At 37.4% G+C, this 27,866-nt stretch overlaps 1 protein-coding gene across 2 annotated transcripts in view; it reads left to right on the top strand.

Annotated features, from left to right (window-relative positions):
- The window catches only part of NALCN (sodium leak channel, non-selective), a 214,728-nt gene that overhangs the window by 172,606 nt on the left and 14,256 nt on the right, over positions 1-27,866 (top strand). For both annotated transcript variants that reach the window (XM_041478293.1, XM_041478292.1), the window contains 16 exons: positions 597-670; positions 9,819-9,920; positions 10,360-10,429; positions 11,598-11,689; positions 11,851-11,973; positions 14,434-14,490; positions 14,873-14,993; positions 15,095-15,226; positions 16,899-17,066; positions 18,209-18,313; positions 19,024-19,130; positions 21,053-21,173; positions 21,284-21,382; positions 24,802-24,895; positions 25,428-25,534; positions 25,937-26,011. In XM_041478293.1, coding sequence (XP_041334227.1) covers positions 597-670; positions 9,819-9,920; positions 10,360-10,429; positions 11,598-11,689; positions 11,851-11,973; positions 14,434-14,490; positions 14,873-14,993; positions 15,095-15,226; positions 16,899-17,066; positions 18,209-18,313; positions 19,024-19,130; positions 21,053-21,173; positions 21,284-21,382; positions 24,802-24,895; positions 25,428-25,534; positions 25,937-26,011 — 1,647 coding nt within the window. The remainder of the gene's footprint in view (positions 1-596; positions 671-9,818; positions 9,921-10,359; positions 10,430-11,597; positions 11,690-11,850; positions 11,974-14,433; positions 14,491-14,872; positions 14,994-15,094; positions 15,227-16,898; positions 17,067-18,208; positions 18,314-19,023; positions 19,131-21,052; positions 21,174-21,283; positions 21,383-24,801; positions 24,896-25,427; positions 25,535-25,936; positions 26,012-27,866) is intronic.

Below are 27,866 nucleotides of genomic sequence, written 5' to 3'. Positions count from 1 at the left end.
CTTTCTGTTCATCACAGGTGCAATTCCTGAGCTAAATTCCTCAGCTGTGGTTTGCTCCTTGATTTGCCATGTTTGTTAATCACTTGCTTGTTTTTTCATCAGTCCTTTCATTTCACGTTCAGGACCTCCTGTTCACAAGAAGATTCCTGAAACTGTTCATGACCAGAAGCAAGCATAAGCATATTTTGCTGAACACATTTTTTTCTCTGCATCTGTGGGGAAAAAAAGGCATTGAAGTGATGCATCTGAGCTTTCCTTGCTGGCTCTTTTGTACAATCAAGGCATCTCCAGAGTATGATCCAGCCTAGTCAAAATCCAAAGTGGAAAAGGAGTAGCAAAACAGTGTTATTTGGCCAATTGGAGAAGAAATGTGTAATAAAGCAAATTTGTGCTAGCCAGCAAAACTATATACGTCTTTCTACACAGAACTGCCTAACAATTGGGATTGGAAGGCCAAAAGATGTACATAAGTATTTTGGTTGTTTTTCACATCCTTTTTATGCACTCAGCATCACAATATTTAATTGCTCTGTCACATGCACAAGTTATATTTTAAGACAGTTGAAAAGTTTACTGTCTTTTTCTTAATTTTACAGCTCCGTAAATCTGTTTTCAGCATCAGAGCAAGAAACCTTCTGGAAAAAGAGACAGCAATCAATAAAATTCTAAGGTAAGAGTCAGATGTGATTTGATATTGTTTTGACTGTCATCTGATTTTGTACAACTTTGTTTATTACTCGTGTTACTGCATGTATAATATTCATAATAGTGTATCCCTTTGTAGTACATCTGTTGCTTTCTTTAGCAAAGATAAATTGCTCTTTGGCTATTTTATATGCTTGAGCAGCAAAAAGAGAGGGATTGTATTTCTTCAATATATATTTCAATTGTATCATGCAGTAAGATCATGTTTCAGCTCTTCTCACTTCTTCCTTCTAAATTAACCATGTTTGTTCCTAAGGGGTGTTATTTTAGAGTTCTAGTCCAGTTCTTGCAAATATCTGCAAATAAATGTTTGCAGGGATTGTGCACTAAAAAGCATAGACTACAGCTAGTCATATTCCAAGTACCACATGGACAGTGAAGATTTCAGAACCATGACTTCTGTAGAAAGGTTTCCTGAATGCTTTAATAATGATCACAGCTTTTGGTATTCCATATCAAGTAACTGCTCAGCACTGTAAATGAATAATGCAAGCCTAAGTCTCCAAGACCCATTTCTGAAGTTATCATTTAGGTAACTCCTTGCTGCAGTTTTTCATGCCACTGTTGGTTTTACATTAGAATGACTGTTCTCAACATAAGGTGCATTAATAATGGAAACAATTTATAGGTCACTGTTTTTATATTTATGTTTGCATTTTGTCAGTGAGAGGTCCCAGGTAAATACACAGTATTAACAGGAATACTGATCTAAAAAGTACAGATTAAGTAAGGCAAAGTTTTGTGGGGAGCAGTGAACTAGGGGTTCTGTGTGATTTCTGAATGATGAAGTTCCTTGAATACCATTTGGGAAGTTTTGCAGCTCTGGTTCTTTTTAATGCTCTATAAGAATAGAGCACAGGGAGAACTGTAGAAATTAACATGAAACTTTTTCTGTCTTTAAACCTATGTAATGACAACATAAACAATTACTAATTCAAATGAATACTCACTGTAAAAATATTATTGATAAATGTAAGTGCAATACCATAAGTATTCAATCTTAACAATCTTAGTGCACTATTTGTAAGTATTTCTTTCACTTGTGTGCCTTGATTTTACAGGAATTACTGTTACAGATAGATTAAGCAAAATACTTTTAAAAATACAGGTTTAGATACAGGCATCCTGGCAGTATTTCAGTAAAACATTTGTAATGAAATTCTGTGTTATATGAAACCTGTGAAATGTTATTGACACCTCCAGGGTTTCACAAATGTCAGTTTGTTTGGTGTGTTTCATACACTATACTGCACAGGAAAAACATAGACAAAGGAAAAAAAAACCCTACTTTTACATATTATTTTTCTTTTTCTTAGTCCCTAATATCGTAGAAGCTACATTCTTTCTTAGGTAGGAGAAAAAAATTAAATTCTGGAAACTGAAATTCAGAATTTTCCCATCTGCACAGAACTTCCTCCTTTTCAGGAGAAGTCTGAAATAGTGGGAAGAGAATCAAAGCAAACCATTGTTTGGACTTCACTAAGTTCTCAGAGATACAAGGACAGAACCAGAAAGCAGTCCTGCCAGTTTCAATCCTGCTGAATTCCACTTGGTCCTTTAGGTCATGGCTTCTGCCAAAGACTTGTATGTAAAAGGACTTCTTATCAGTTCACCTGAATTCCTCTGAAGTTTCAGAAACAGACAATAAAGTTTTCATTTACTAATTTACTATTTTATTTTTAATTATCTATTTACTCTGATAATCTAAGCTACCTTTACTGAGTTTTCCAATCTATCTCCTGGGTCATCAGCAATAAACTTTGAGGAACACAGAGAAAAGGAAAGAACTTCCATCAGGTATGAAAAATATGAATCATGTGTCCTCTAATGCTTTCTTGGGCTGCTTGTAAGTCATTTACAAAGAGTCTTACAGAGTCTTCTCTCTACTGAGAAGAGGAACAAATATAGTTTATTGTTCCTTGTTACTGACTGAAAATTGTTAAATAAGCTCTGATCTAGTGACACTTGCAATGCATCTGTTCCAGCATAAGAAGATTGTGTTCATGGCATATCTGGTGTGCAAATGGATAGAGATTGCCAGTGATGGACTGACTGGTCCTGAGCACTGTCAGTGTTTCCATGTTAATGACAGTGACAGCACTGTTGATGCAAGGGAATTTTAGTAACAGGAAAAGAGATAAGATTTACAGCTAAAACATTAGATCCAGTTTAAGTAACACAGGGAAATTCGAACTCTCAACGCATGAGAGATTCTAGTTCTTATTTTTGCTTTAGTAGTAAATGCTGTAAACTCCTTCATAAAATTAGATGACTCTCAGCTATTCAGAGTATCTGACAAAAGAAGAAATGGCATTTATGCCAAGAACAATAAGAGATAACTCAGAATGTCCCTTCTGAAAAGATTGCTTCCAGCATAATCTTGATTTTTGTCTACCTGAATTAAGAAGCATTTTTTCAAAACAATACCTCGATATAGTAAAGCTGCCCATGGGCGACTTCAGCTTGATAAAATTGCTGTGTTGAAAGGGAATTTTAAGTCTGTTCCAGCCTAAGTCCACCTCTGACCTTTCCCCCCACCTACTTTTTAAACCTTGCCAAATTACTTTTTAATCAAATTATGAATATTTCTATATTCAGCTGTATAGAAGGACCATGCATTACACATAGGTACCTTCATGTCTCTCTTGTGCATCCTTCTCTATCCAATCTTTATTCACTTTTATGTGCTGAACTGCAGCTTGGCATCTTCTTCCCCAAGATGAGGAAGAAGGACATCCATAGCCCTTGAACACCAAGAGAGATGGTTCATGGACTCAGTCCTAGGTGTCTCACCTGCTCATCTGCTGTTATATTGTGCAGCAAAACTGATGTCTTGGGTATCTTTGTTTTCCTGCAGCTTTTTTGCCACACCCCCAGGGAGGTGTCTCATTTCTGAGTTTCTTTGTTTAGAGGCACCTTCACCTTGCTCCTTGAGGTCTTTATGCAATTAGGCATGGGAACCAAGTCAAGGATGTAGTAATTACTGTCCTGATACTTTGACTCTGATCAGTGCTTTGCATCACCATTGCCAGTGCCAGAGCATGAAGGCCTTAACTCTTCACATAAATCAATTCTGAGGTGGAGACTTCAACCTTGAAAAATGAAATAAAGTAGGAGTTAGAGACCTTTAGAACAACTTTTTTGAAACAAGCTCCATTTTAACAGTGCCTCTGAATTGCAAACAGCTCCATTCCTTTCTGAAAATTGCAGTGTGTTTCCCTCAGCAGCAATAACCACTTCTAGCAAATTTACTTTCTCCTGCATATCTTCAGTGCTTCACGCTTTTCTCTCACTCTGTGTTGCTGCAAGCACAGCTTTTTCTCTTAAAAGCAAGTTTTGTGCCTGTGGTTCTCCTGACCCTCATTCCTTGCTGGATCATTATCTAAGAATGGGGTCTAGTCCTTTATTAGTCTCACTGGCTTTCTGAAGTAGAGAGAATAAAGCGGGTCCAGTAAAATGGTGTGTATAAATCAGTTTGTTCTCTCCAGTGCTGAGGATAAGTTGTAAACAGCACAGAATGGTGGGGAAAATGAGCAAATTAAAAGTGATCTCACATAGTCTAAAACATACTCAAAGTGTCAATAGTGCAAAACCTGATTCTGGTGTGCATTAAACCATGCTTCACAGAATCAGAGAATGGTTGAGATTGGAAGGGACCTCTGGAGGTCATCTGGTCCAACCTTCCTGCTCAAGCAGGACCACCCAGAAGAAGTTGTCCAGAACCACATCCAGACACTTTTTGAATATCTCCAGGGAAGGAGACTGTACAACATATATATATAATATATATTGTGACAGTTTGGGAAACGTTGAAACATTGGGTTTTTTTTTCCAAATGGGCAGCTTTTTATTTGCTTTTCATTACAGCTGATGCTACTGTCAAATCATAAACTGATACTAGGGTGTACAATAGGATTTTCGCTGTTCTAGACAAGATTTGTCTGATGTGTTGTGTGGTCCTGAGGGAGTAACGTAATTCATGCTTAAGTAGAACATTCCATTTCATAAACCAAGTGCATTTATCTTTATTTTAACTGAGAATGCTGGGGTTGGGGGACAACAAAAAGCCGGGGGGGGGGGGGGGGAAGGAAAAAAAGGGGAGAAAGAATTGCTTGAATTAAGGATCCTGTTCTAGTTTGTGAATATGCTAGAAGATAATTCAGACTTTTTTCATACAAGTATTTCTGCAAAATAGAGTGATTCCTAGAAAAGCTATAAATTTTATCTCTAAATAAAATCTCCCTGAACATTAATGCAGAGAATGAGCAAAGATCTTTCCTAGCCTAAATGATTCTATGAGTCCATGATCGTAGAAGATATACCTTTGGCATCCTTTATTAGAAATTTGCCTTTGTTAAATAACTGACTTGTATTAGTTGGTTCTGACTTGCAACAAATTTCTTGGCATATATTTTATGCTTTCTCTCTTAAGAATATGATTTCTTTCTTCATAACTTTGAGGGTTTGACCCCATGCATTTCTCAGAACAAATCTTCCAGGTAAGTTCGGTTGATGATTTGTGATATCCCCTGCAACATCCAGACTTAGTCACCACCTTCCTAAACCTCTACAAGTGTACAACATTACTGGATTTCACCTGCCTGATGCAAAGACAAACAAAAAGAAATACTGGAATGCACATATCCATTGGAAAGGAGTTACTCTGTTTCATGGGGTTTGTGCCAAATGAACACCATATTATGGATTACTGCAAAGCACAGTTGTGAAGCCGAGTTTGTGGACTATGGAGTCTCCAGCACTGCAGGTATGGAATTGATCCCATTTTGAGAGAGGTAGTAGACTGGATAGCAACTTGAGGTTTCTTCTTCTGAATTGCTTTTATTGATTCTTCTACAGTCCAATAAAAATTGTTATTATATAAACATCTGTGAGAAGAGAAGCTGAAATAACAAGACAAGAATGATAATCACAATAAAAATTGCTAAAGGAAAGAAAGTCTCTTACTATAGCTCACTGCCTGAGCAGACACTAAAGAAAATTAGTGACTATTTGATTTTTTGCTTTAGAGACATAAGGAAAGAAACAAGAAAAAACATGGAAAAGAAAAAAAGACTTATCCAAGTTGCATTAATAATCCATTTTATTTCACTAGCCATATTCAGATTTCTTTTAAAAATAGTGTATTTTCCCCACAAAGAATAGTAGATGTAGTAAAAATGTGCATTGTGCTTGCTATTCAGAAAGTGCCTTATTAAATTAAATTTATAAATGAAAGGATGAAACACTACCATGCCTCTCAGGTAGATTCCCCATAAATCTTAGAGGATTTATGTCACGTTTAACCATAGTTAAGTCCAAGTTCTATGAAATTATAATGAGAGCATAGAAAGATTTAGTAAAGATAGAGAGTCCTAGAGAGTGAAAACAGTACTGAATGATGCTGATAAGTGGACTGAAGTGTCCCACACTACTAAGGCTTCAGCGTGAGCATGTTTCAGGGAGAACAACAAAAGTACATAGTAATATATGCAGTTGCTACAATTACTACATAAGTACTCACACATGAAAATACAGAAAAAAACCCCAAAGCAGTGTTATACTGGAATGCAAGATGAGTGAACACTTGTTGCTGAAAGGATGCCTAACTAAAAAATCCAAGCATGAGCCACATGCTTACCCTCTGCAAGAGACCTCAGAATATTCATGAAAGGTAAAGTATTTTGAATTATTGCTCAAAACCTCTAACATTTTACATTTGGTCAAAGAATGTTACTTGAACACTCTGTTCACATCTTCTTTTTCAGGAATTCCAAAGCATGAAATAGTTTGAAGGACTTCAAAAATGTGGACCTCCTAATTGGTTGCAGGTAATACAAGTGGTACAAACTACATGGTATCCCAGTATTGTCTTGTTCTGTGTGATCTTCACCTGGGTTTCTGGTTACCTAAGAAATTGCATTTTCTGTTCAGGATATTTTATTACAGTTGCATTTTTCAAGGCAAATTTGGAGCATGTGGTTTGCAGCTGCTGAACTGTGTTCAGAGTTCTGCAAGGTGAGTACAAGGTCCAGAAGCTTGAGATATTTCTTGTTTCTTCTCCTTTGTTTCATACCTTCCTTATTCCTCCACAAATGAAAATAAATCTATCTAATATTTCAGAGAGGTGGTATAAGAAGATGAAAAGGGCAATTTTGGCTAAAATGGCTATTTTTGTTAAAAAGCTAAATTTTGCCTCTGTTGTTTGAAAGTCAAAAGATTCTGACCAGATAAAATTACATAAAAATGTGTCAAGGCAAGAAATGTGGTTTTTATAAAATTCCAATTTTCAAACCACATGGGACTGAATTTTTAACACTGTGGCATGTTGATTGTGCCTGGTGTGGGTTTCAACTCCACAGGTATCCAAGTCTGCCTGTGAGCTAAGGGATGAACTCTACTACTAACTCTACACAGTAATGTGTGAGATGCCAGAGGATGTCCAAAACATCCTCTGGAAGATGGCAGGTAATACACCAATGTTTAGGGTGTACACCTGCTGGAGCAGCAGCTGGAGGCAAAACAAAATACTCCAAGGCATGGCAGGTGATTCTGGCCACCTCTGTACAGCCAGTTTGATTGGGCCCTACATCCCCACTGGCTATGAGCTGACTAAAAGCCTGGACACATGGCTCACAGGCAGGCACTGAGAGGAAGCCTGTACGTGTACGTGTCTACAGTGAGAACACAAACCCTACTGCAGACTTTAAAACTGGCAACTCTGCAATTCTGAAAAATTCATGGCACCTGTCATCTTTTTCAAAAGTCCCCAAAGATCTGCAGCTCTCAGTGTCTAAGCGGCTGAAAAATATTCAGATTCTGAGTCAAAAGGATAACTAAGCATGGCTCTTACTAAGAGTTCATACAAGGAAGATTAATTCCAAAGGCAGTAATTCCCAAAAAGTGGAGAATGCCAGGAGAGAGGCTGTCAAAAGTAGACAAGGACTTTTTAGCAGATCTTTTCTGGAAATACATAAATGTTTCTTTGCAATTACTTGATAAAAATTTCTGATCTCTGTGCTAAACAACTGGTATTTCATTATTTCTCTGTTGACTTCACAAGAGCTGCAGGGCTTCCAGAGGTATTGAAAATGAGGCAATGGATGTAAAGGCTAAATACAGATTGTTTTTTTTAGAGACCATGAAAGATACAAAGTCTTTCTGCAGGTGTTATTCTTTATGCATGCCCATTCTGCCATAGTATGCCCATAGTATATGGCTATGTCTATTTCACAATATTATTAACAATCAAATAAGCCATTTTGTTTATTATTCAGGTAAAGAATTTATTGCTTGAGCATTAAAGCTGTCTTTTATTATGAATACTAAGTGTTTGTGTAACTTGGAATTCAATTTGCTACATACAAGAGCATGAAAAGTTGATGTACATATTACGTTTTGATGTCAAGAATATAATTTTTGACTATTAGAAGCAGAGCATAATCATTTATATCTACAGGGGAAAAAAAGAAATAAGTTAGCCTCTTTGTCACACCAAGAAGCCTCTATACAGAACTCAGACCCCAGAATTTTCATTGTCTCTTCTGGGAAAAACTGGATTGTCATTTTAATGGAGTGAGATAGGAGGTATTTTTAGAAAGTGAGTCTTTTTTTTTTTCTTTCCTTTTATTCAATCAAAAATTGCGAAGGTATTTAAATACCTTGGTTGTTTACTGACAGTGTTACGTGGTATCATCCTCCACAATATAATGCTTTAAATCTTTTGGTATTAAAATGTTCATGATTGACAAATAAGATGAGCTATGTTTTATAAGACATGCAGTAATTTTCTTATAAGTCATAATGCTTTAGTTTAGTCTAGTGTAACCTGATGCTTTCTACAGCAAGTGTAGCACAATGTATTTTTCTAGCATGCTAATCTGATTGGCAGTGGTGGCACTGACAAGCATTCTAAGCTTCTCATTTTTGTTCCAGATATCACTTTGGAGTCCTGCTTGTATCATTTATGTGTTTAAATCCAAAAGAAGGAGAAAAAAGTGGAGAAGAGTGAAAAACAAAGCCACAGTGGGGAAAGAACATGCCATGGACACCTTTTGCCATCAAGCATGATAGTGCCATGCTGTCAAGGCATTTATCTAAGCCTTACAGACTGGCAGATAGAGTGGTTACGCAAAGGGTGTATTGTTTTTTCATCTTTTCAGAAAAAGATGAGTATTCAGTTCAATAAAAAGTGTGGAATATTACCAGATGGGTCTTGTGTTTCTCTGAATGATCTCATAACACAAAATGAGCAATGAGGACTGTATACTGTAAACTTTAAGTTGAACCATTCTGGAAAGTTAAAACATGTTTCCAATGTTGAAATTCCATTTCTCAGCCATCAGAGGAATCTGTCTGAGCTCTTTGAGTGGAAACCTCTCTTTTTCGTAAGCAAATCAATTTCACTGCAGCCATCAAGATAAAGATATGCATGCTCTGTTTAGCTGTGGCACACTTACTGGCCAACAAACACTAATTTCTGCCAAAATGTGTAAGATGTGTTTGCTAAAATTAAGCAAAAAAACAAAATGAACCATGGATAAACAAGTGAGATAACCCACACAACAATATGCTGCAAGTTGACTGCATTCCCAGAGAGCACACATTTCATATTACAGAATATCTGCAATGTGCAGCTTTTCATTCCATGCTGGATGTGGTTCCCATTATTTTGAATACTTCAGGTTATGTTCTAGGTCCTAAGTGTGTATGTATAGCCCTGAAAGGGACTAAAATTGCTGCTGTACTTTTCTATTCCCTTCTTTATTGCTGAGAAACAGGTTTTACTGATGGTTAGTGCATTGCTTGATGCCTTTCGCTCTTAGTGAAGTCTTGAGGGACCAAACATTTTACAGCAAACTGAAAAAAAAAAGTCACAGATGGTCATTGCTAAGGCATGGAGAAGGTTTATCAGATGACCGGTTGTGTTGCAGAGTGGGGGTCCATTGCTTGGGAAATATTTTCATGGAAAGTCCATTGCTCTTTTATTGTTATTCTCTATTTTTCTTCAAGTACTCGCTCCCCACAAAGCTAAGCTGATTTCTCTGAATGTGCTACCTCTGAAATTATCATTTATACCAAAAACTCTGTGTCATCATCTTTACATTTTTTCATAGGGCCTGCACTAGACAACGCATGCTGAGCGGATCATTTGAGGGGCAGCCAGCAAAGGAAAGGTCAATACTGAGTGTCCAGCATCATATACGACAAGAACGCAGGTAGAAAATGGACAAAAGGGATGGTTTTAAAATATTCTTAAAATAAAGGTGGCAAAGGGAATTAAATTGGAGCAGTCCCTAACATGTGAAAAGCCAGAACTACTTACTTGTACAAAGGACTGAATTCTACATTCTTTATTGTAACCATAATGAAATTCATTGTACTGTATAAATCGAAAAAATGCCTTTTTATTTCAAATGTCATTTCCTTTGCCAACTACAAAGCTATCAATTTAAAGATCAGAAGGACAGAAATTGGCTTATGTTAGACCAGATGGAAAACAATTGAAGAGCATATAAGCTTCTGATGTTAGCAAGAGAAAAATGATAAGAATTCAAGATATTGGGTGGCTGGAGAGAAGTGCTTTATAATGGTCATCTTATAAAGGTCAAAATTTCATCTTGAGCTGTATTGTTAAATTGATTATGATTGTTTCAGGTCACTGAGACATGGTTCGAACAGCCAGCGAATCAGCAGAGGAAAATCTCTTGAAACATTGACTCAAGATGTAAGTCCTCATAGAAATGCTGGTTTCAGTTTGAGAACATAAGAAATTAGAATATATGCTATCAAATAAATGCTTGTGTAGGACTAATTCTATTTATGAACTTGCTTGCAATTTGTCTTTTCAAATCTTGAAAGGAAGTCGTAAGACAAATGCTGTAATTGCATTAGAATTATCCTCAAAATAATTGACATGGTTATGTCACTGATAGACTTATGGTTTTGGAACACTTGCTGAGATAGATTCACTGAATCTGTAGACACTGTATTAGGAACACAACAGTTGCGACCCAGGACACCTTAAAAAGCGTTACTCTGGAATTATAGAAATCACTCAGGCTGGGAAAACAGCAGTTCAAAATTTCTGATGGAAGTTTAGCAATATTTTCCAAGCAGCAGAACTGTCAGAAAAAGGGACAAAGACTGAAAGGGAGAACACTAATCATGGATTTCACTGTGGTGTAATTTCATGCAGTTAAGTGAGTTTTCATTTCTGCAAATTCATATGGTATTTTGTGGATCTCTGTGGCATGAAATTTCAAGATACAGTATTAGTCAGCCCATTTCCAAACTATCCCAGTCTTTAAAGGTAACTAAAGCAGATGTGGCTTTGCTTGTAGCTAGCAGTAAGGATAACCCCCAGCATTACCCCACCAGGAGTGCTTCAAAGCCTCACATAACTCAGAATAGTAATGCTGATTGTTCCCTCCACGGCATGAGCTCAGCCAGCATCCTCCCTCCCTCATCCCTGCACTCAGCAGTCACTACCTGTATGATCTGCATGCCTCGCAGCCTGGCAGCCATGCAGCAGGCTTGAGAAGCTGCAAGAGTGTCTAAAGCCTTGGCTTCGCCCTTAGTAACTTTGATTGTATTCATTCCAGTTCAGAGAGGTTTAAAAACAGGACCTCTGTTTTTAAAGTTAAAAGTTAGATTGGATGGAGCCTCAAGCATGAAATTAGAACTGAAATTAACCTTGATGAAAATAAGGAGCCTTATGCTGTAGATAGAAAACACTGTGCAATATGCTTGACTGAGTTGATGTGCAGTACATTTAGAAATAAAGATCTTTCATTTTAATATTTCTGTGTAAAATACCATATCTTGCTTTCATCTGAAACATTAAAAAATAACAACCCTTAGACCTCGATTAATAGGAATCATTTTGCTTCTAGCACTCCAACACAGTGAGATACAGAAATGCACAGAGAGAAGACAGTGAGATAAAGATGATCCAAGAAAAAAAAGAACAAGCTGAAATGAAAAGGTATTTAAAAATCAAAAGTCTGAGTGCACATTTTCTGTATTAACTATTCTCTGTATAAAGTTAAAAGTATTAAGAGTCAACATGAAAAAACGAGCAAAGTGTAAGGGATGTTTTTGCCAGGGATGATGTGTAGCACTTAATAATTTATGTTTTTTCAAAAGGAAAGTCCAGGAGGAGGAGCTGCGAGAAAATCACCCGTATTTTGATAAACCCCTTTTCATAGTTGGCCGTGAGCACAGATTCAGGAACTTCTGCCGAGTGGTGGTACGGGCTCGCTTTAATGCGTAAGTTCATTTCATAGCGACATTGGTTCCATGGGTGCTTACCTCCACATCCTCAGACAAGCTCTAACTTTCCTTTTCCAAGGAAAACTGCAAGCAGTGTGGTCACCACACAAGCTGGCAGGCAGTGTCTGTGGTGTAGGATGCTGCTGGATGAAAGGAAGCAATAAAATGCTGTGTTAGGGCAGACGTGTTTGAGCAGCCTGTGATGCTGAGATGGACAAGACTGTGGGGAAACTGCAGGCATGAGCTGAAAGGAAAGGCTAATGTTTCCCACTTGTAGATGTCTGGGAATCAGCTTGCTATTCCCTTCTTATTTCTCTTTATAAGGCAAAAAGTTTTTATACACCAACAGTTACTCATAGAACAGAAAAAGGTGAAGAGAAATGGATTGCACCTCTGCTCAACCAAATACTCTGTAGCCCATAAAAAGGGACTCAGAATGGGCTGGGGAGGTGTTCAGCTGTGGGAGACAAAAGGAGAAAAGTTGAAACCAATTGAAAACCAGGAAGACTCAGCAACTAAGCTGTAGGTATATGTGAGTGTGGCAGATAAAAATCCATGTACAAGCAGCTTTCTATAAAGTCATCTCATAACTCTTTTTTTAAACCTCTGTCTCTTGCTAGCATCAGGATTTTAAAGGGTTAATGCATGTCACCTTGCATAGAGCAATGTAAGACATAAGATAGCTCAAGGCCATGGGCTTGGCGCTTAGAAGGACTGGTTTCAGCAGCTGCTTTACCATTGATTTTCTCTGTGCCCTTCAACAAATTATTTCTAGTTAACATGACAGGATGGTTAGAGACTCAGTTTTAACCATACTTATATTTAAGTTTCTGCTGTCGTTGTAGAGACATGTCCTTGAGCTACATCCCCACTTTTCTATGCAACTGCTAACTTGATTGTGGTGCACTGGTCCATGAAGCAGTTGCAAATTAAAACAGAAAAAACAAAACACACAGTCAATCAATCCACTTAGCAAGTATTTGTCAGTGCCTCTTAACATTTTTAAGTGCCCAATGGTAACAGGATATTTATACTAAAACAGTTCAAATAAAATGTTTGGAATTATAAGAATAAACTGATTATAAGAATAAACGGATTTTCTTTAACAGTCTTTTTTTTCATTTACTTAAATCCTCCCTGCTTTATTTGTTATCCCATCTAGCTTATCAAGTAAGATATTCTAGAAACTGATATGATTGCATAATTTCTTCTGATAAAAAAAGTCTGAGGAATGCTGTTATGTATAATGTAGGGAGAGGCAAGAATTTAAGAAGCAAAAGTCAGTGGCTTCAGTGGGAAGGCACTAATCCAGTATGTTCTGTGTGCTTACTGGTGTAAGTCAATGAACCTGGTCTGTGGAAGATGTTTCTCATTCTCCTTGGATGTCTTGTGCATTTTCCTGTAATTCATAACCATGAAATCTCTCTGGTGGTAATTCCTCAAGTCAGTTCAGTCCATTTTTCACTTTAAGATCAGCAAGGAAGTAATAGCAATTTTACATCCCAATGGCTAGAGCCCTCCAATGAAACATAGGATATGTCAGTGCAGATCCTGTCTTGGCATGATTTCCTGTGGGAGTTGGAAGATAAGTAAAGTACCTATAACCAGTGGGTCAGGGGAGGCTTCTTGGAAAGTATTCGTGTAGCTTCTCCTGCAGCAGTCATTCTGCTTTGTATGAAATTGATAAATAATTGCTGCAGCAGGAACTTAACTCATGTCACCTAGATATGTGCATATTACTTACAGAGTGGTTCTCACCCTTTGACTGCCTAATGGCTGTTTGGATATGGCAGGCGGAGCACAGCAATTACATGGGAAAATTCAGATACTGAGAATCTAAAAATATTAGTCAGAAAAAGATTAAATAAGTAATAAAAGACATAGAGCTTGTGGAAGGATGTGTGTGTGTGTGTGTATGTTTGTGTGTGTGTTTGTGTTAACTGAGGGTATCATATGATCACAGAATCATAGAGTGGTTTGAGTTGCAAGGGGCCTTAAGGATCATCCAGTTCCAGCCCCTCAGCCTTGGACAGGGACATCTTTCACTAGGCTAGGTTGCTCAGAGCCTCATCCGGCCATGGTCCAAGAAGTTTTGAAGTAATCGTAAAGAGCATTTTGTTACCTAAAATTCAGTAGCAGGTTATCCCCCTTATTCTCAATAAAATTACAAGATTAGGTCCTTGTTTACAAAATCAAGACCCAAAAACACCTGTCAGTTCAAAGAATCATAGAGGAATCCAAGGTATGCAATGAGTTAAAGTGATTCTAGTTGTGTTGATAATATGACTGAAATTGCATAGAATTAAATGAAACTTATACAGACATTTAAAATACAGACAGGATAAAATGGAGCCTTGATTTTGGACCGAAATTATTTGGAGTTGATGGATGCATGGTATAATTATAATGCTGTCTAAAATAAAATGTAAATGACTGTATCTTTTCTTCTTTTTATAGTTCTAAAACAGATCCTGTTACTGGAGCTGTGAAAAATACCAAATACCATCAGCTTTAGTAAGCACTGCAAAAGTAACTTTGCTTGGTGTCATAAGCCTGAAGTGTGTGTGCACACATGTGCATGGGTGTGTGTAAATGTGCATGCACATGTGTATGTCTTCTTTTTTCTTTTTCAAAAAAGGTTTTTCTTACCATGGAGTTGTTTGGAGAGAAGGATGAACAGGAAGAGGATTTTTAATCAGACTTTTCTTCCTTTTCTTCTTCACTTGCATGCAACTTCTCTAGTTTTACTGCACATTTTTGAAATACTGAAATCTTTGACACTTCTCAGCTCAATTTATTTTTCTTAGGAAAGCACTGAACTGTAGTGTAGGCACAAAGCAGATACACAGCGCTCTGGGCATTTCTGTAATGGCATTTCCTTATGTATCATTCACAGTGACTTGCTGGGTTTGGTTACTTACCTGGACTGGGTCATGATCATTGTGACAATATGCTCCTGCATTTCCATGATGTTCGAATCCCCTTTTAGAAGAGTTATGCATGCTCCAACACTCCAGGTACTGCCACTGAATAATTTTACAATTACTGAACCACAGGCACCTTGTTTTTCTCCACTGCCTGTTCCTAAATTATGGTGGTTCTCTGCTTTTGTTTTCAGATTGCTGAATATGTTTTTGTAATATTCATGAGCATTGAGCTTAATCTGAAGATTATGGCAGATGGCTTGTTCTTTACACCAACAGCTGTCATTAGGGACTTTGGAGGAGTTATGGACATATTTATATATCTTGTAAGTTTTTATATTTATGGAAGTTTTTTGTGGCATTCTTAACTCTGATATATTTGGTTATATAAATGTTTAGTAGTGTGAAGAAGTTTGTCTCTGTACCCTGATACAAACAGTAGTGATACATGGATGTGATGAACACCTGGCAATTTAGTGTGGGGTTGATGTATGGCCCGTTTTAATGCTTTATTCATTGATATGTTTTAAGTGTCAGATCTGATTTTCCTTCAGAGTAAACTTGAGAACTCTGAGCTCATTTCAGCCTTTTTATGCAGGACAATCTTAATTTTACCTGTTTCATAGATATTAATTGCTTCTTCCCCTCTCAAGTGTATTCCTGCTTTATTGAAGGTGTTTCAAAACCATTTACCATTTGACAGGGAGCACATCTTTGTTGCTGATGTTGCTATAGAAGAAAGCAAAGAAACCTGTATCCCATACTTATCAGTAGTGGTTCTCAGGAAAAAAAGTTTCTCAACAGTTTCTGGGAAATCTCTTGCATTCCATTAAAATACAAGAGGAGGATGTCCATTTCCTCTTCACATACAACAGTAAACACTGTAGAATGTGTCAAAACCAGTGCTCAGTACAGTACAGTATGAAATATTTTCTAACTTAAGAAATTACTGAGAAAAATGGCTTTGATGGATTTAGATTAAATCTTTCAGAGATTAATCCACCAGGCAGATGTACTGCATAAAATTTGTCATGATCAATTTGTATCAAAGATTCTGTTGTTAGCATAAATAAAAATATGCATACTTGTAAAAAATTCCTACTGTAGTAAGCATAATTCCTGTGTGCTTTAGTTTCCTGAAATCTCACAATCCCTCTGCTTGTCTGAAGGAAAAATTTTGGTGGTGTAGTTTGAATATTCCAAATATGTCTGCAGTGATCTTAAAAGACTGTGGAAAAAAGTCAGCAGAACTGTTAAATCTGTTTGTTTTGGAGGGGTGGCTGACTTTTATCACTTTATTTTTAACAAATTATATCAAGTTTTAAATAATTGGTGATATCATCTTGATCCTCCAGTTTTTGTGCACTTACTTCTTTGTAATACTCTCACCTCTGTTACCCTGTCATAACACTGGCTTTTAAAAATATGAAGCACTTAAGAGATATTAAATCAGTAACCATTTGTCAGAGATTGTTTAGGTTACAATGCTGTTTGAAAACACTTCCAAAAACATAACATTCATGTAATGAAACCACATGGTGACAAAATAACTTATGCCTGTAACAAAGTGGTAGGGGAAACTGTCAGGGAAACTGTTAACAGACTTTCCAGGTGAAGATTTCTCAGTTCCAGGACAGAATCTCTGAAATGCGAAGAAGGGAGAGAAGTAATGCTGCCTGCTCCAAGAATATAGATTGTATCCCTGTTTTGAGTCAGCCAAATTGATTTCTCCTTTTGGAACTATTCCATCTAATTAAGCATATAAAATGGATTTTGAGTCAAAGGGCGAGACAAAGACAAGCTGATGCCAATTAGTTAGAGCAATAAGCCAGGACATAAGAGATCTAAGCCCTTTTTCTAAAGTAGATGCTCTTTTGCCTTACTCTTTCCTTTAATTTTAAGGTAGAGAAGTTCATTGCCCTTCTGTGCTGTGTCTATGCCAAGTAAGACACTGTAAGCCTGACCTTACTTTGCCTCTTCCTGTCCTGTCACCTCCAGGTGAGTTTGATATTCCTGTGCTGGATGCCTCAGAACGTCCCTGCCAAATCCGGAGCTCAGCTCTTAATGGTGCTCCGCTGCCTCCGACCTCTTCGAATCTTCAAACTGGTCCCTCAGATGAGGAAAGTGGTGCGAGAGCTGTTTAGTGGCTTCAAGGAAATCTTTTTGGTATGTGCCAATTATTTATTTTTCTTATGAAAATATATGAAGGACTAATAAGCTAACATTTTGATATAAAATTCATGTTTTCTATTATTTTCACCATTGTTGTCTGTTTACTTTTCATTGTGGTATCACTGCAGATGACCAAACAGGCTAAAAATTAGAATATAAGTAAATTATAATGAGTAAAGCTATTAAAATAATACTTTTAGAAACTATATTACTTGTTTAGCATACTTTTAGTCATAATTACATAGGAAGACTACTGAAAAAAAATCTACAAATCTACCTCTTTTTCACAGTTCTGGTTGTTCAAGGAATATGAGAAGTAGTGTATGGAAACTCTGCAAGAACAAAACTAAAACCTGGTTTCTGAGCTGCAGGTCTCTACCTTCAAGTTTCTTGAGAACCAGCCAAAAACAATACAGCTGTTCATCACAGATTTGGATCTCATTCTTATGTCATTGCTGTTATTATTATGATCATGGCCATACTTACAGTAATAAGAGCAACAGTGGAGTTTGTGATTGCTTGATCAGACATAATCTGTTGTCTTGGGACCCTCTGGGGTATTGGTCAGCCTAATCAACAGCCATCTTATAGCTTAACAGAAGGCTTTATTAGGTCAGGTTGTTATAAAACACTAAGCTACAAAATATTTGCAGACAGTAATAGAGCAAGGACAAAAAGTATAAAGCTAGTTAACACTTCATAAATACTGTATTCTGTTAAAGATATTTACATTTTAATTTGCTCATGCTTATCTTTATTGGAGCTATCCTGGAATCAAATATCTTACAATGGCTTAATCAGATTAATTAGCCTGAATCAGCAAAACAGAAGCAGCATATATGCAAGTAATCAAACAGTTCCTTTAAAGTGAGTGGCAGTTCATATGCGTACAGAATTTAGCCAGGTGGTACATGAGTGCAAGAAAGTTTTTATCCTTATCTGCATGATAAAAATAAGACTAATATAACACAACACCTGGTTACTGGGCCAGAACCTAAAGAAACAAGTCTGTTACCAAAGCCTTATCTCCAAATTTATACCACAAAACTGTCCTCCCTGTAGTTCACCAAGGGAGCTGACCCCCTTTTTCAAGTCTGCAGAAGAAGAGTTTAACAAGTCCAACTTCATCTTTACAGGTTTCTATTCTTTTGCTGACATTAATGCTTGTTTTTGCAAGCTTTGGAGTGCAGCTGTTTGCTGGAAAACTGGCTAAATGCAATGACCCTCACATCATCTCTAGGGTAAGAACTGCTTTTCTGTTTCAAGATAATGGTATGTTGTGCCATTTTTGCCTGCTGGGGAAAGCAAGAGGGGCAATCAGAGCTATCATACGAGAAATAGAGGTCTTGGGCTCTTTCTTATTCAGAAGCAGGATGATGGAGGAAAAGGTAAGAGGTCAGCAAATGAGGGTAAGGATGGGTTTCCGTATAAAAACTAAAGCAAGTCCAAATAATGGGGACTGTCTTAAAAACAGTTGTCAAGTGAATGTCATGTTACCTGCAAAGGACTGGATGGCACATGGAATTCATCATGGAAAATAATGCTTTTGCATTTCTAGGTCCACAACTGAAAAACAGATTAGACTGCTAGGGGTCCAAATCAGTGGGGATGCCATGTGGGTTACAGGGAGAAAGTTATCTGTGTTTCTTACTCCATTTGGAGAAATATCATCATGACCTAAAGAGAGAAGTGGTCTTTAGTAAAGAGGTAAAAGGCTATGTAGTCTTGCAAATTGAAAAGCACTGTCAATCCTGAAGGAAAAGGGTATATGGGACACTTACTAAGAAGAATTTTTCATTTGGTAAAGGTCCATGACTATTAATCACAGACATAAAAACCCCTTCATTGCTGTGTATATTGCTTTCCCATCATGGCAAACGTGCTGTTTATGCTGGCATGTTGGCATCTCTCACAGGCTTCTGTTTAATCTCTGTGGTTTATTTCACTATAGGAGGATTGTCATGGCATCTTCAGAATAAATGTAAGTGTTTCCAAAAACCTCAATTTAAAGTTAAGACCTGGAGAGAAAAAGCCTGGATTTTGGGTGCCACGAGTCTGGTGAGTTGCTACACTTTGGCCTATGTTTCTTCAAAAATGCAACTGTTAGTGTAAAAAAAAATGGCTCAGATGTGATGACATTAAATCACTGATGGAGGGGCTTTATTGTAATTCAAATGATACTAAGAGTAAAAATTCTGGTATATTTAGTCAAAAGCCAGATATATGACATTTTTCAGACTTGACCTCCATTTCATAAACCAGAAAGGAAGGAAAAAAACCCTCTACGTACTGAACCTGTATAGGAATTAGATTTTATTTGGTTATTATTATAGTGGGAGTTATTTTCTTGAAAAGTATCATCACTTAGTTATTCTTTAGTACTATTAAAAAGGCAACCTGAGAGCCATAAAGCAACAATAGAGTCTAAGAATAAATAGGAAAAGATGGGAAGGAAAAGAAATGGAAATCAACCTGCCTACAGCTACCCGTAAAAACAAATTATTATATCATGTCTGAAAACAGCCTTTATCTTCTATGGCCATCAACCATGCCAGCCAGTAGTTTCTTTCTTTTCCCAGTGCAGGGAGTCCTTGTGGTCTATCTGGTGCAGAAGTGCAGTAAAACTCATTTAAAAGCTAATGTATGTTTTTTAAAATTGTATTCTAATAAATTTAATATTTTTTCAGCACCTGAACAGGCAAAACTACCTCTTTTTAATTGTTTACAGTTTTCATTTGGTAGGAATTTTGCAAAATCAACTTAACAGCCACAATTGTTTTAATTGGCCATGTGTGTGGATAAAGAATGTGCCAGCAGTGGTAGATTCAGAGCCACCCTACACTAAAGAAATAGTGTTCTGTGATTTGAACAGTCAGTAAAACTCTGACATCTGCAGAAACCTTTGTTTCTGTATGCTTCAGAGAAATTCTTCCACGAGTAAGCAAATTCAGTCAGTTCAGCTTGGTCCAGAAATAAGCAAAAACTGTCTTAATCAGCATAACTGTAAACTTTGGGGAATGTTTTGTTATTGCAGAAAAATGTTTTACCACAAAGACATTTATACCACCTGTTGGCTGTCAGGCCAAATTTTCAAGAGCCAGATGTCAGTATAAGGACTGCATTAAAAAGAATGAGAGCTCTCTTTTCACTGAAGGGTTGGATTCAAGAAGCATCAAACACTTAATAACTCTTCTGGAATACAATTACATACCTCATAAACTATTGAAAAGTCTTTGGGCTCCTTGGATTATCTGGCTTGGATTGTAGAGACAGAGCAACGTTCTAACCTAGCCCAAAGAGAGTACTTTTAATGTTCAGCTGAAAACATTCTATTGAATCTCAACTGATAAAAAAGGTCAGAGCACATGGTATAGGAAAGCCATGAAGATGTTGTCCTCTCAGTAAGTTTTGCTTTATGCTATCAGTTCCTCATGATAATGAAATAGGGAACAGCTTTTTCTAAACAGTCTCACTGACCATGGAGTCCAAATCTTTTATGTGAGTTAGAGAATTATTTCCTGCAGGTAAATTTATTTCAGAATTTGGCCAATGCCATCAGATCAATTTTTTCCATCAGTGATGTATTTTTCTTATTTCATTGGCAAAAGCTTTAAAATGCAGCAACATAGAGTCATAGAATGTTTTGGGTTGGAAGGAATCTTACCATGAGCAGGGACACCTTGCACTGCACCAGGTTGCTCAAAGTCCCATCCAGCCGGGCCTTGAACATGTTATAAGCTTTATTGCTGTGAGTCAGAGTCTGAGTAAGAAAACAAAACATACATAGGGATCTAAAAAATTATGTTTACATATTTATTGCTGTTGCTATTGTTTTCTTATTTCTGGTATGGAGCTTTGATACATTTCAGAGGCTTTCACCCCAACTTTGCAAAGTATTTAAATGTTAGACTATGAAAAATCAAGGTAACTAATAGAACAACTTTACTGCTGGTTACACCTACTTGTGTACTGCATTTCAGGGCAAATCCTCGGAATTTTAATTTTGATAATGTGGGCAATGCAATGCTGGCACTATTTGAAGTTCTGTCATTAAAAGGCTGGGTGGAAGTCAGAGATGTTATTATTCATCGTGTTGGGCCGGTAAGGAAACATCAGACTCTTTGAATTCTGTAACAAAAAACTATGGGGCTTTCCTTTTTTTAACTTTTTTTTTTTTTAATTAACTATTAATCTTATTTCTGTCTATTCAGATCCATGGAATCTACATCCATGTTTTTGTATTCCTTGGCTGCATGATTGGACTGACCCTTTTTGTTGGAGTTGTCATCGCTAATTTTAATGAAAACAAGGTACTAAGTAGCGTGGTTTATTCTGAGTGAGAGGGTTTTCTGAGTGTAGAACTGGCTCTGTGAGAAACCTGAAACTGATATGACACTGTCTATGTTACCTGGTAAAGCTGTCTTTAGTATTGGCTTACCAATCTTACATTTTGCACGACTGTAAATATGGCTTCAGATACACCTGATCTTCAGATACCCTTGCTAGAAAATCAAAGCCTGTGCTGACAGCGATCCATCACACACACCATCGAAGCTGTTAGAGTTTATTTCTAGTGCAGCTGTGCTGCTAGATGGAGATTGAACAAAAAGCACTATATATTTACAGATGCAGCTTAGTTTGATGTAGGTATACATGTGGTGGCAGATATAAAGATGTATTATCCTTGCCTGTGTTGCAATGAAGGGGTCCCTGCCATTGCAGTATTTCAGATCCAAAGTAAAGCTGTGTGGCTTTTTCTTTACAAACCACAGAGTACATTGTAAAAATAGTTGTCCATCACTCAAATAAAAAGGTAGCTAGTGTTCTGGGCAAGTTTACATGGGTTTTTTGGATTACCCTGAAAAGTAGAAAAAACCTGTCCTCGAGGGAGTTGTGTCAGAGCAGCTCATGTCTACACTTGTTAAAAGGTAGAATCCTCTGGATAGGATTGCTGCACACACACTTCACAACCTTTATTCTGAGGGGCTTTTCTGGGCCTCTTGTGGTGCCTCTGAAGCATAGAGACAAAATTATTAATTTTTTTCCTCTTTCAGTTCAGTCACAAAAATAATGAGATACGATATTTTTACCACTTGTGGCTCTGAAGGGAAAGGATGATTACATGCTGTGGGGCATGGAGATGTGTGACAGCCTGGTGTGCTGGTTCTGGAGCTGGGTGCTGGCTCTGGCCCTGACCCAAGCCCAGCAGCAAACACAACCATTGAGTTTGTCCATCAGGGAAACCAGTTGACTCTTTCTGGAAGGGAGCCGAGCAGCATGTTACTGTGGGCAAGCAAGGCATCATGAATTGAGGTCAAGCAGGTTGTGAGCCAAATAAATAGCCTAAAACCTCTACTGTTTTGAAGGTATTTTTATGGTTTCATAACATCAGTGTAATTTTGGTAAGATAAAGTGCAGTCATTCCTGTTAAAATATATCTGTTCTAGAGAACAAGGAGCAATGTACAAATAATTTCTTTTCTTATTCACTAAATTTTGACTGAATTAACAAAGCTGGAATTTCTGCAGTATGAGAGCTACACTGGATTTTTATAGACAATTTTGTCATTTTTTGTTCATCTGTGCAATATTACTTTGCCTTCAAATTTTTCAGTACATGGATGAATACAAGAAGCTTTATGCTTTTTGTCCTTGCTCACTAGTAACAGTCCCTGTAAATTATGCTGAACAGACACATCAGGCAATATTTCTATAGAATTCACATGATATTTAAAGTATAAATCTTTTATATCTTCTGGTTCAGCTTCTTCAGTTGTTTCTTAGTAACCAGCAGTGGCATGTAATGTTTGTTTTTCTTTCTTTTTTCTTGATTCCTCATTACTTTTTATGTATTTACTATACAGAAAAGAAAATGTTTTCAGATTTGAGTTGAAAAGATTAATGTTAATTAAGTGGGCAAGAGTTTCAACCCAATTAATATTCATGTAGAGTGAAGAAATGTCCAGAAACGAAAAAAAAATATGTAGAGAGATGGCTGGAAACTAGCCCAGAAAGTAGAGAGAAAAACAATCCACAGAATGAGGTTCAGTCACATTTTCTTAAAACTAGTTACTTGACCAAGGTATTAGTGTTTAGATATTTTCTTTAGAAAATTCATGGCTGATATGCGGTTAGAACAATTGCAGGAGTTGTTGATGAGGGTCAGATTTGGGCAACTACTGAACAAATTGTTTTACATGAAAACAATTTTCTAAAAAGAAAAATTTGTAATCATTTCAAATATGCTCTAGTTTTTTGCATGAGTCGTTGGTACTGCAAGTGTAGAAGCGTTGGACTGGGAAGTACCACAGCAAGCTCTGGGCTCTGTCCTTGGTTGTCCCAGTGACAGTGCAATAGTCCAAATTATTCCAACCCCTAACCCCATTTCAGTCCCCAGCTATCACTTGTCACAGCTCCTGAGTGCCAGGAGTTCAGGCAGCAGTGAAGATGTGAACGACTCAAGTACTAGCTGGCACTTTGAGCTGAAGCCCAAATGCAAGCACAGCTCCTCCAGCCCTAGCCCTGCTTGCCGTGCTCTGCTCTGTGCTTCCCTTACGATGATCCTGCTTGTGGAACTGGCAGTTTCTGAGCAACAAAGCAATTTGGCACCGCTAGATTTTACAGAAGTCCACTTTTTTGCCACATTTTGTCTTGTTTGCAGTGAAGAGTCTCCAAGAATATAAACCAGACACACTCCTTGGGGTGAATGTGTTGCCTTTTAATCTAAGTGTTTCTGAATGGTGCCATTTGGGCCTGACAGGAGTAGTTAGCATCTTTACATCTTCACTTTTTATGTTGGAAGGTACCTCTTCCCAGGGTACCATCTAGGGACACAGCTCCATAAAGAGATCATGTTCACTGAGAGGGAGAAATTCTGACCTTATCAGTTGCATAGTCAGCCACAATTCCAGCATCTACACAAGCCAATGCCCAGGTAAGGGTGAAGATCATGCCAGCCCTCACCCAGTTCAGTGTGGCTCCTTTCTGACAGGGACAAGAGCCAGGTGTCTGGGAGACAGGATTTTGACTTTTGCCTTGAAAAGGTCTCCTTTGTTTTTGTAACTCTAGAGTCCTTCTGTGAGATTTTACAGTTCTCTAAAGTGATAAGGAACTTATTTTGTTTTGAAGGTCATTTTAGATAACATTCAATTCTGTTTGAAGTTTTCTGTGTTATGTGAACATTTTATACACATTACCAGCTACCACCATCCACCCTAAAGGTGTGTCTTCACCTCTCTTTGTGCTTCCTCTGTGGAGAGCTCTTGTAGATTCATAGCATACTATTGTTTTATTTCAATTACACCCCAAGCAGAAGAGCTGTGGAGACCAGCAGTGGTCGCCTGGAGGGCTCCTTCCCTGAAGAAACTAGTGGCACTAGTAAGTCACAGGATTTTCTGCTGCAAAGTCCAGACAAAATCCACCACTCTGCTTCCTGGCAAATGACATTTAGTCAAATGGAAGACCTCCTGCAGTGCTTCATTGCCCACAATGGGCTGCTGCTACAAAGAGCAGCAACTGTGCCTGCTGAGTTGAGTCCCAGAAACTCACAGCTAATGCATCCAGAAATCCTCTTGGGTAACAGCTGATACTTCAGGCTCCTTTCCCCAAGCAGTGTGTTATTTAAGGGAAGTTGTGTACATAACTTTATTTCAGGCACCAAAGAGAATGTTGTTTTCATGTTGCAGTGCTGTTAAATGACACAAGCTTTATATGCTTCTCTGTTTATTAAGGGGACAGCTTTACTGACTGTAGATCAGAGACGATGGGAAGATCTGAAAAGCAGACTGAAGATAGCACAACCTCTTCATCTCCCACCTCGTCCGGGTATCAGAGATATTTTGATTTTATTCATATTGAGCCCTAGTGTTTGTAATTCCCCAGGAGTGTGCAATTCAAATTAAAACTGTAATCGTGAGGCCACTAGGAGGTTGTGCATAAGTTAATGTGGAAACAGGCTCCAACTACAGATCTCTCCATAAGGCTATTAAAATCAACCCTAAAAAGGTTGTGCTTCGATGGTTTTAGGATAATGAAAAATGAAAAATTTATTTTCTAAATGAAAAATATTTGCAGTTGGCTGTAATGATATGAATGGAATGTATTAACCTGACAGCAGTTGAATGATGCACTTGCCCTGAAAGTACCAAAGCTTTCATGCAACACTGGTGTTCGGTATTTGAAATTATATGTTCAGAAGCCCTATTTGATATGGAAAATTGTGGCAGAAAATTAGAAACTGATTTTGAAAATGGGAAAATATTATTTTGCCTTTAATGAACATGGAAAATACGTCAAGAAATAGGGGGGAATGTTACTGTGTATTTTAACTCTTCTCCTCAAACTCTTTCTTTTTCAGATAACGATGGCTTTAGAGCGAAGATGTATGATATAACTCAGCATCCATTTTTTAAGAGAACTATTGCTGTACTTGTTCTGGCCCAGTCTGTGTTGTTATCAGTTAAGGTAATTGTGTTTCTTTTAAGCCCTTCATTACAGTAGTACAGCATGTGTTTGCACATTTCCTAACACCAATTAATGATCAATTGAGCCGTTAGTGTGATGAATGCAAGGAAATGTGATTTTTAGATACAGTAATCTCAGTTGGCATAGATCACTGTAGATTAATTGTTACTTGTGGAACTCAGTCAATTTCTGGCTTTTTGTAGTCTGATCCACTATGTATAATTTTTAGTTAAGGTGCAAATCTGAGAGAGAAGAGTACACCAAAATGCCATTCCCTTCTGAGTATATTGTAAAGTGAAATTCAGTCATTAACAAAACCCTTAAGGAAAGTTAAGGCAATGAAAAGGCATTTATTCTATTTAACAGCTATTCTTTTGTTAATGGATTATGCTTGCTTTTCAGTGGGATGCTGCAGATCCAGTAACTGTGCCTTTAGCTACAATGTCTGTTGTTTTCACCTTCATTTTTGTCCTTGAGGTAAGGTAATACATTTTTTGACTTCTTGAGATTAAGACTTGTATGTATATATTTCATTTCGTCTTTAGGGATGTTTCTCGTTCTTCACTAGGGTGTTTGTTTCTGAATGTGTACATTCAGGGTTCTCTATGTCACTTGTCTTTAAACATGTATTGTAAGAAGAAACTTTTAATGTGTTATAGTCATACTTCTCTACAGCCTTGAGCTTTGTGTCTTTTTATATATGTTCAAGGCTGAGTATTTAACAGTGTGCTTTGGTGAACCCAGTGAACTCTTTTCTTGTGGAACATTCCCTCCATACAACAAAAGGTGTGTGTTGCCTCACAGAAGTTCTGCTTCATCCATTTATGTTTTGCCTGGTGTGTTAATCCCCACTATTCTGTACCTGTGACAAAATCAAACCTCTCTCAGCTTTGTTTTGTTTTAAATATCATACTTCATTTTAATATCTTTTTTATAAGCTACTCTCCAGCTCCAGTGTTGTCTATCTTTTGCTGCGCAAGTCTGGCTCCAGTGTGGTAGCAGTTCTCTATCTACGAGAATATTGTTATTACAAATTCTGCGAGGCGTATTTAGCCTATTTTCATAAGACTAGAATTTAATGATTTAAACACATTTTGGAAAGCATATACTTTTTTAATGTATAAGATATCCATTTAAGATTAAAGAAGATGCTTCCTCTGTGGTTAGGATAGTACATAATTCTTTAAAGTTTTTGGTTGACTACTTTTCTCGTCAGTCCCCTCTGAATAGCTGATACTGACCACTATCAGAAACAGGATAGTAGACTATGTTTCCCACTGCTCTAATCCAATATGACAGTTCCTATGTTCCATTGATAGGTTTTGCCAGTAGTGATGAATAAAAAATGAAGTGAATACCTTGTAGCAGCTGTAGCTAGAGTATGTCCATGTTGTTGCTTCTTTTATCCCTACCCAGGAGAAATCAATATCTCTGGAGAGACTGAGCAAACACAGAAAAGTTTTATTTGTGTCATACACGGGCAGGTTTTAATTTACCTAGTAACTATGTCTTTGGAAATACTTTTTTCTCTTATACTGCCAGGGGAAACAAATACGCTTCTAGAATTTCAAAGGAACTTTGTCAGAGGCAGGAAAAATTTGTTGACTGTCTCAACAGGCAAGCTATCACACTGTGAGTGCACACAATTTATGGAGAGAGGAAGCAGCTTCCTGCTCAAGATCTTCCATAATGCAGCACAGTCTGGTCACAGTCTGCTTTCTGCATAGCTGATGGCCCTGTGTCCAATCTAACAACTCCTGATTCAGCTTTAAACCTCTACTGCTCACATCATATATATGTGGTATAGAAAATAGGAAGAATTTAAAGATCTCACTTTTGTTACCACCCTGATGATAACAGAGTAAAGGGAGATGTGATTTTTTTATTTCCTTTGTGTGGTATTCAGTTCAAGCTTATGGACACCTGAAGCTATATGTTTAAATTCTATATGTGAGGTAGGTGTTTAAGCTGTTACTGTGATTGAAAGAGATGAAGGGTGACATTCAGTTACCTCCACTAGCCACTCCAGAAGGCCAGGGTTGTCTACAGGTCTTATGTCATCCCTGCCAGACCCATCCATTCATCTTCAATTCTCTAGGGCATCTCAGGTAACTGAAAGCAAGATACCAAGTAACTCTAATGGTAATTAGAGATTCAGAGACCATATTGTTCACTTTGTAGTCAGGCTTCAGAAAACATTATAAGGGAATAAGCTAACTGGAAAATCAGCCTTTTACCTCAAGCTAGTATAAGCTAGCTCTTATATTTGGTTTTGTTTTCAGAAATGTTAAATGGCAGGGTTGCAAGGTGGGATAGAAAAAATAACATAATT

The sequence above is a fragment of the Pyrgilauda ruficollis genome, unplaced genomic scaffold (assembly GCF_017590135.1).
Source record: "Pyrgilauda ruficollis isolate IOZ18807 unplaced genomic scaffold, ASM1759013v1 scaffold44, whole genome shotgun sequence".
NCBI classification, from domain to species: Eukaryota; Metazoa; Chordata; class Aves; order Passeriformes; family Passeridae; genus Pyrgilauda; species Pyrgilauda ruficollis.
Note: the sequence above shows the minus strand (reverse complement) of the source record. Positions and strands in the feature narration are given on the sequence as shown.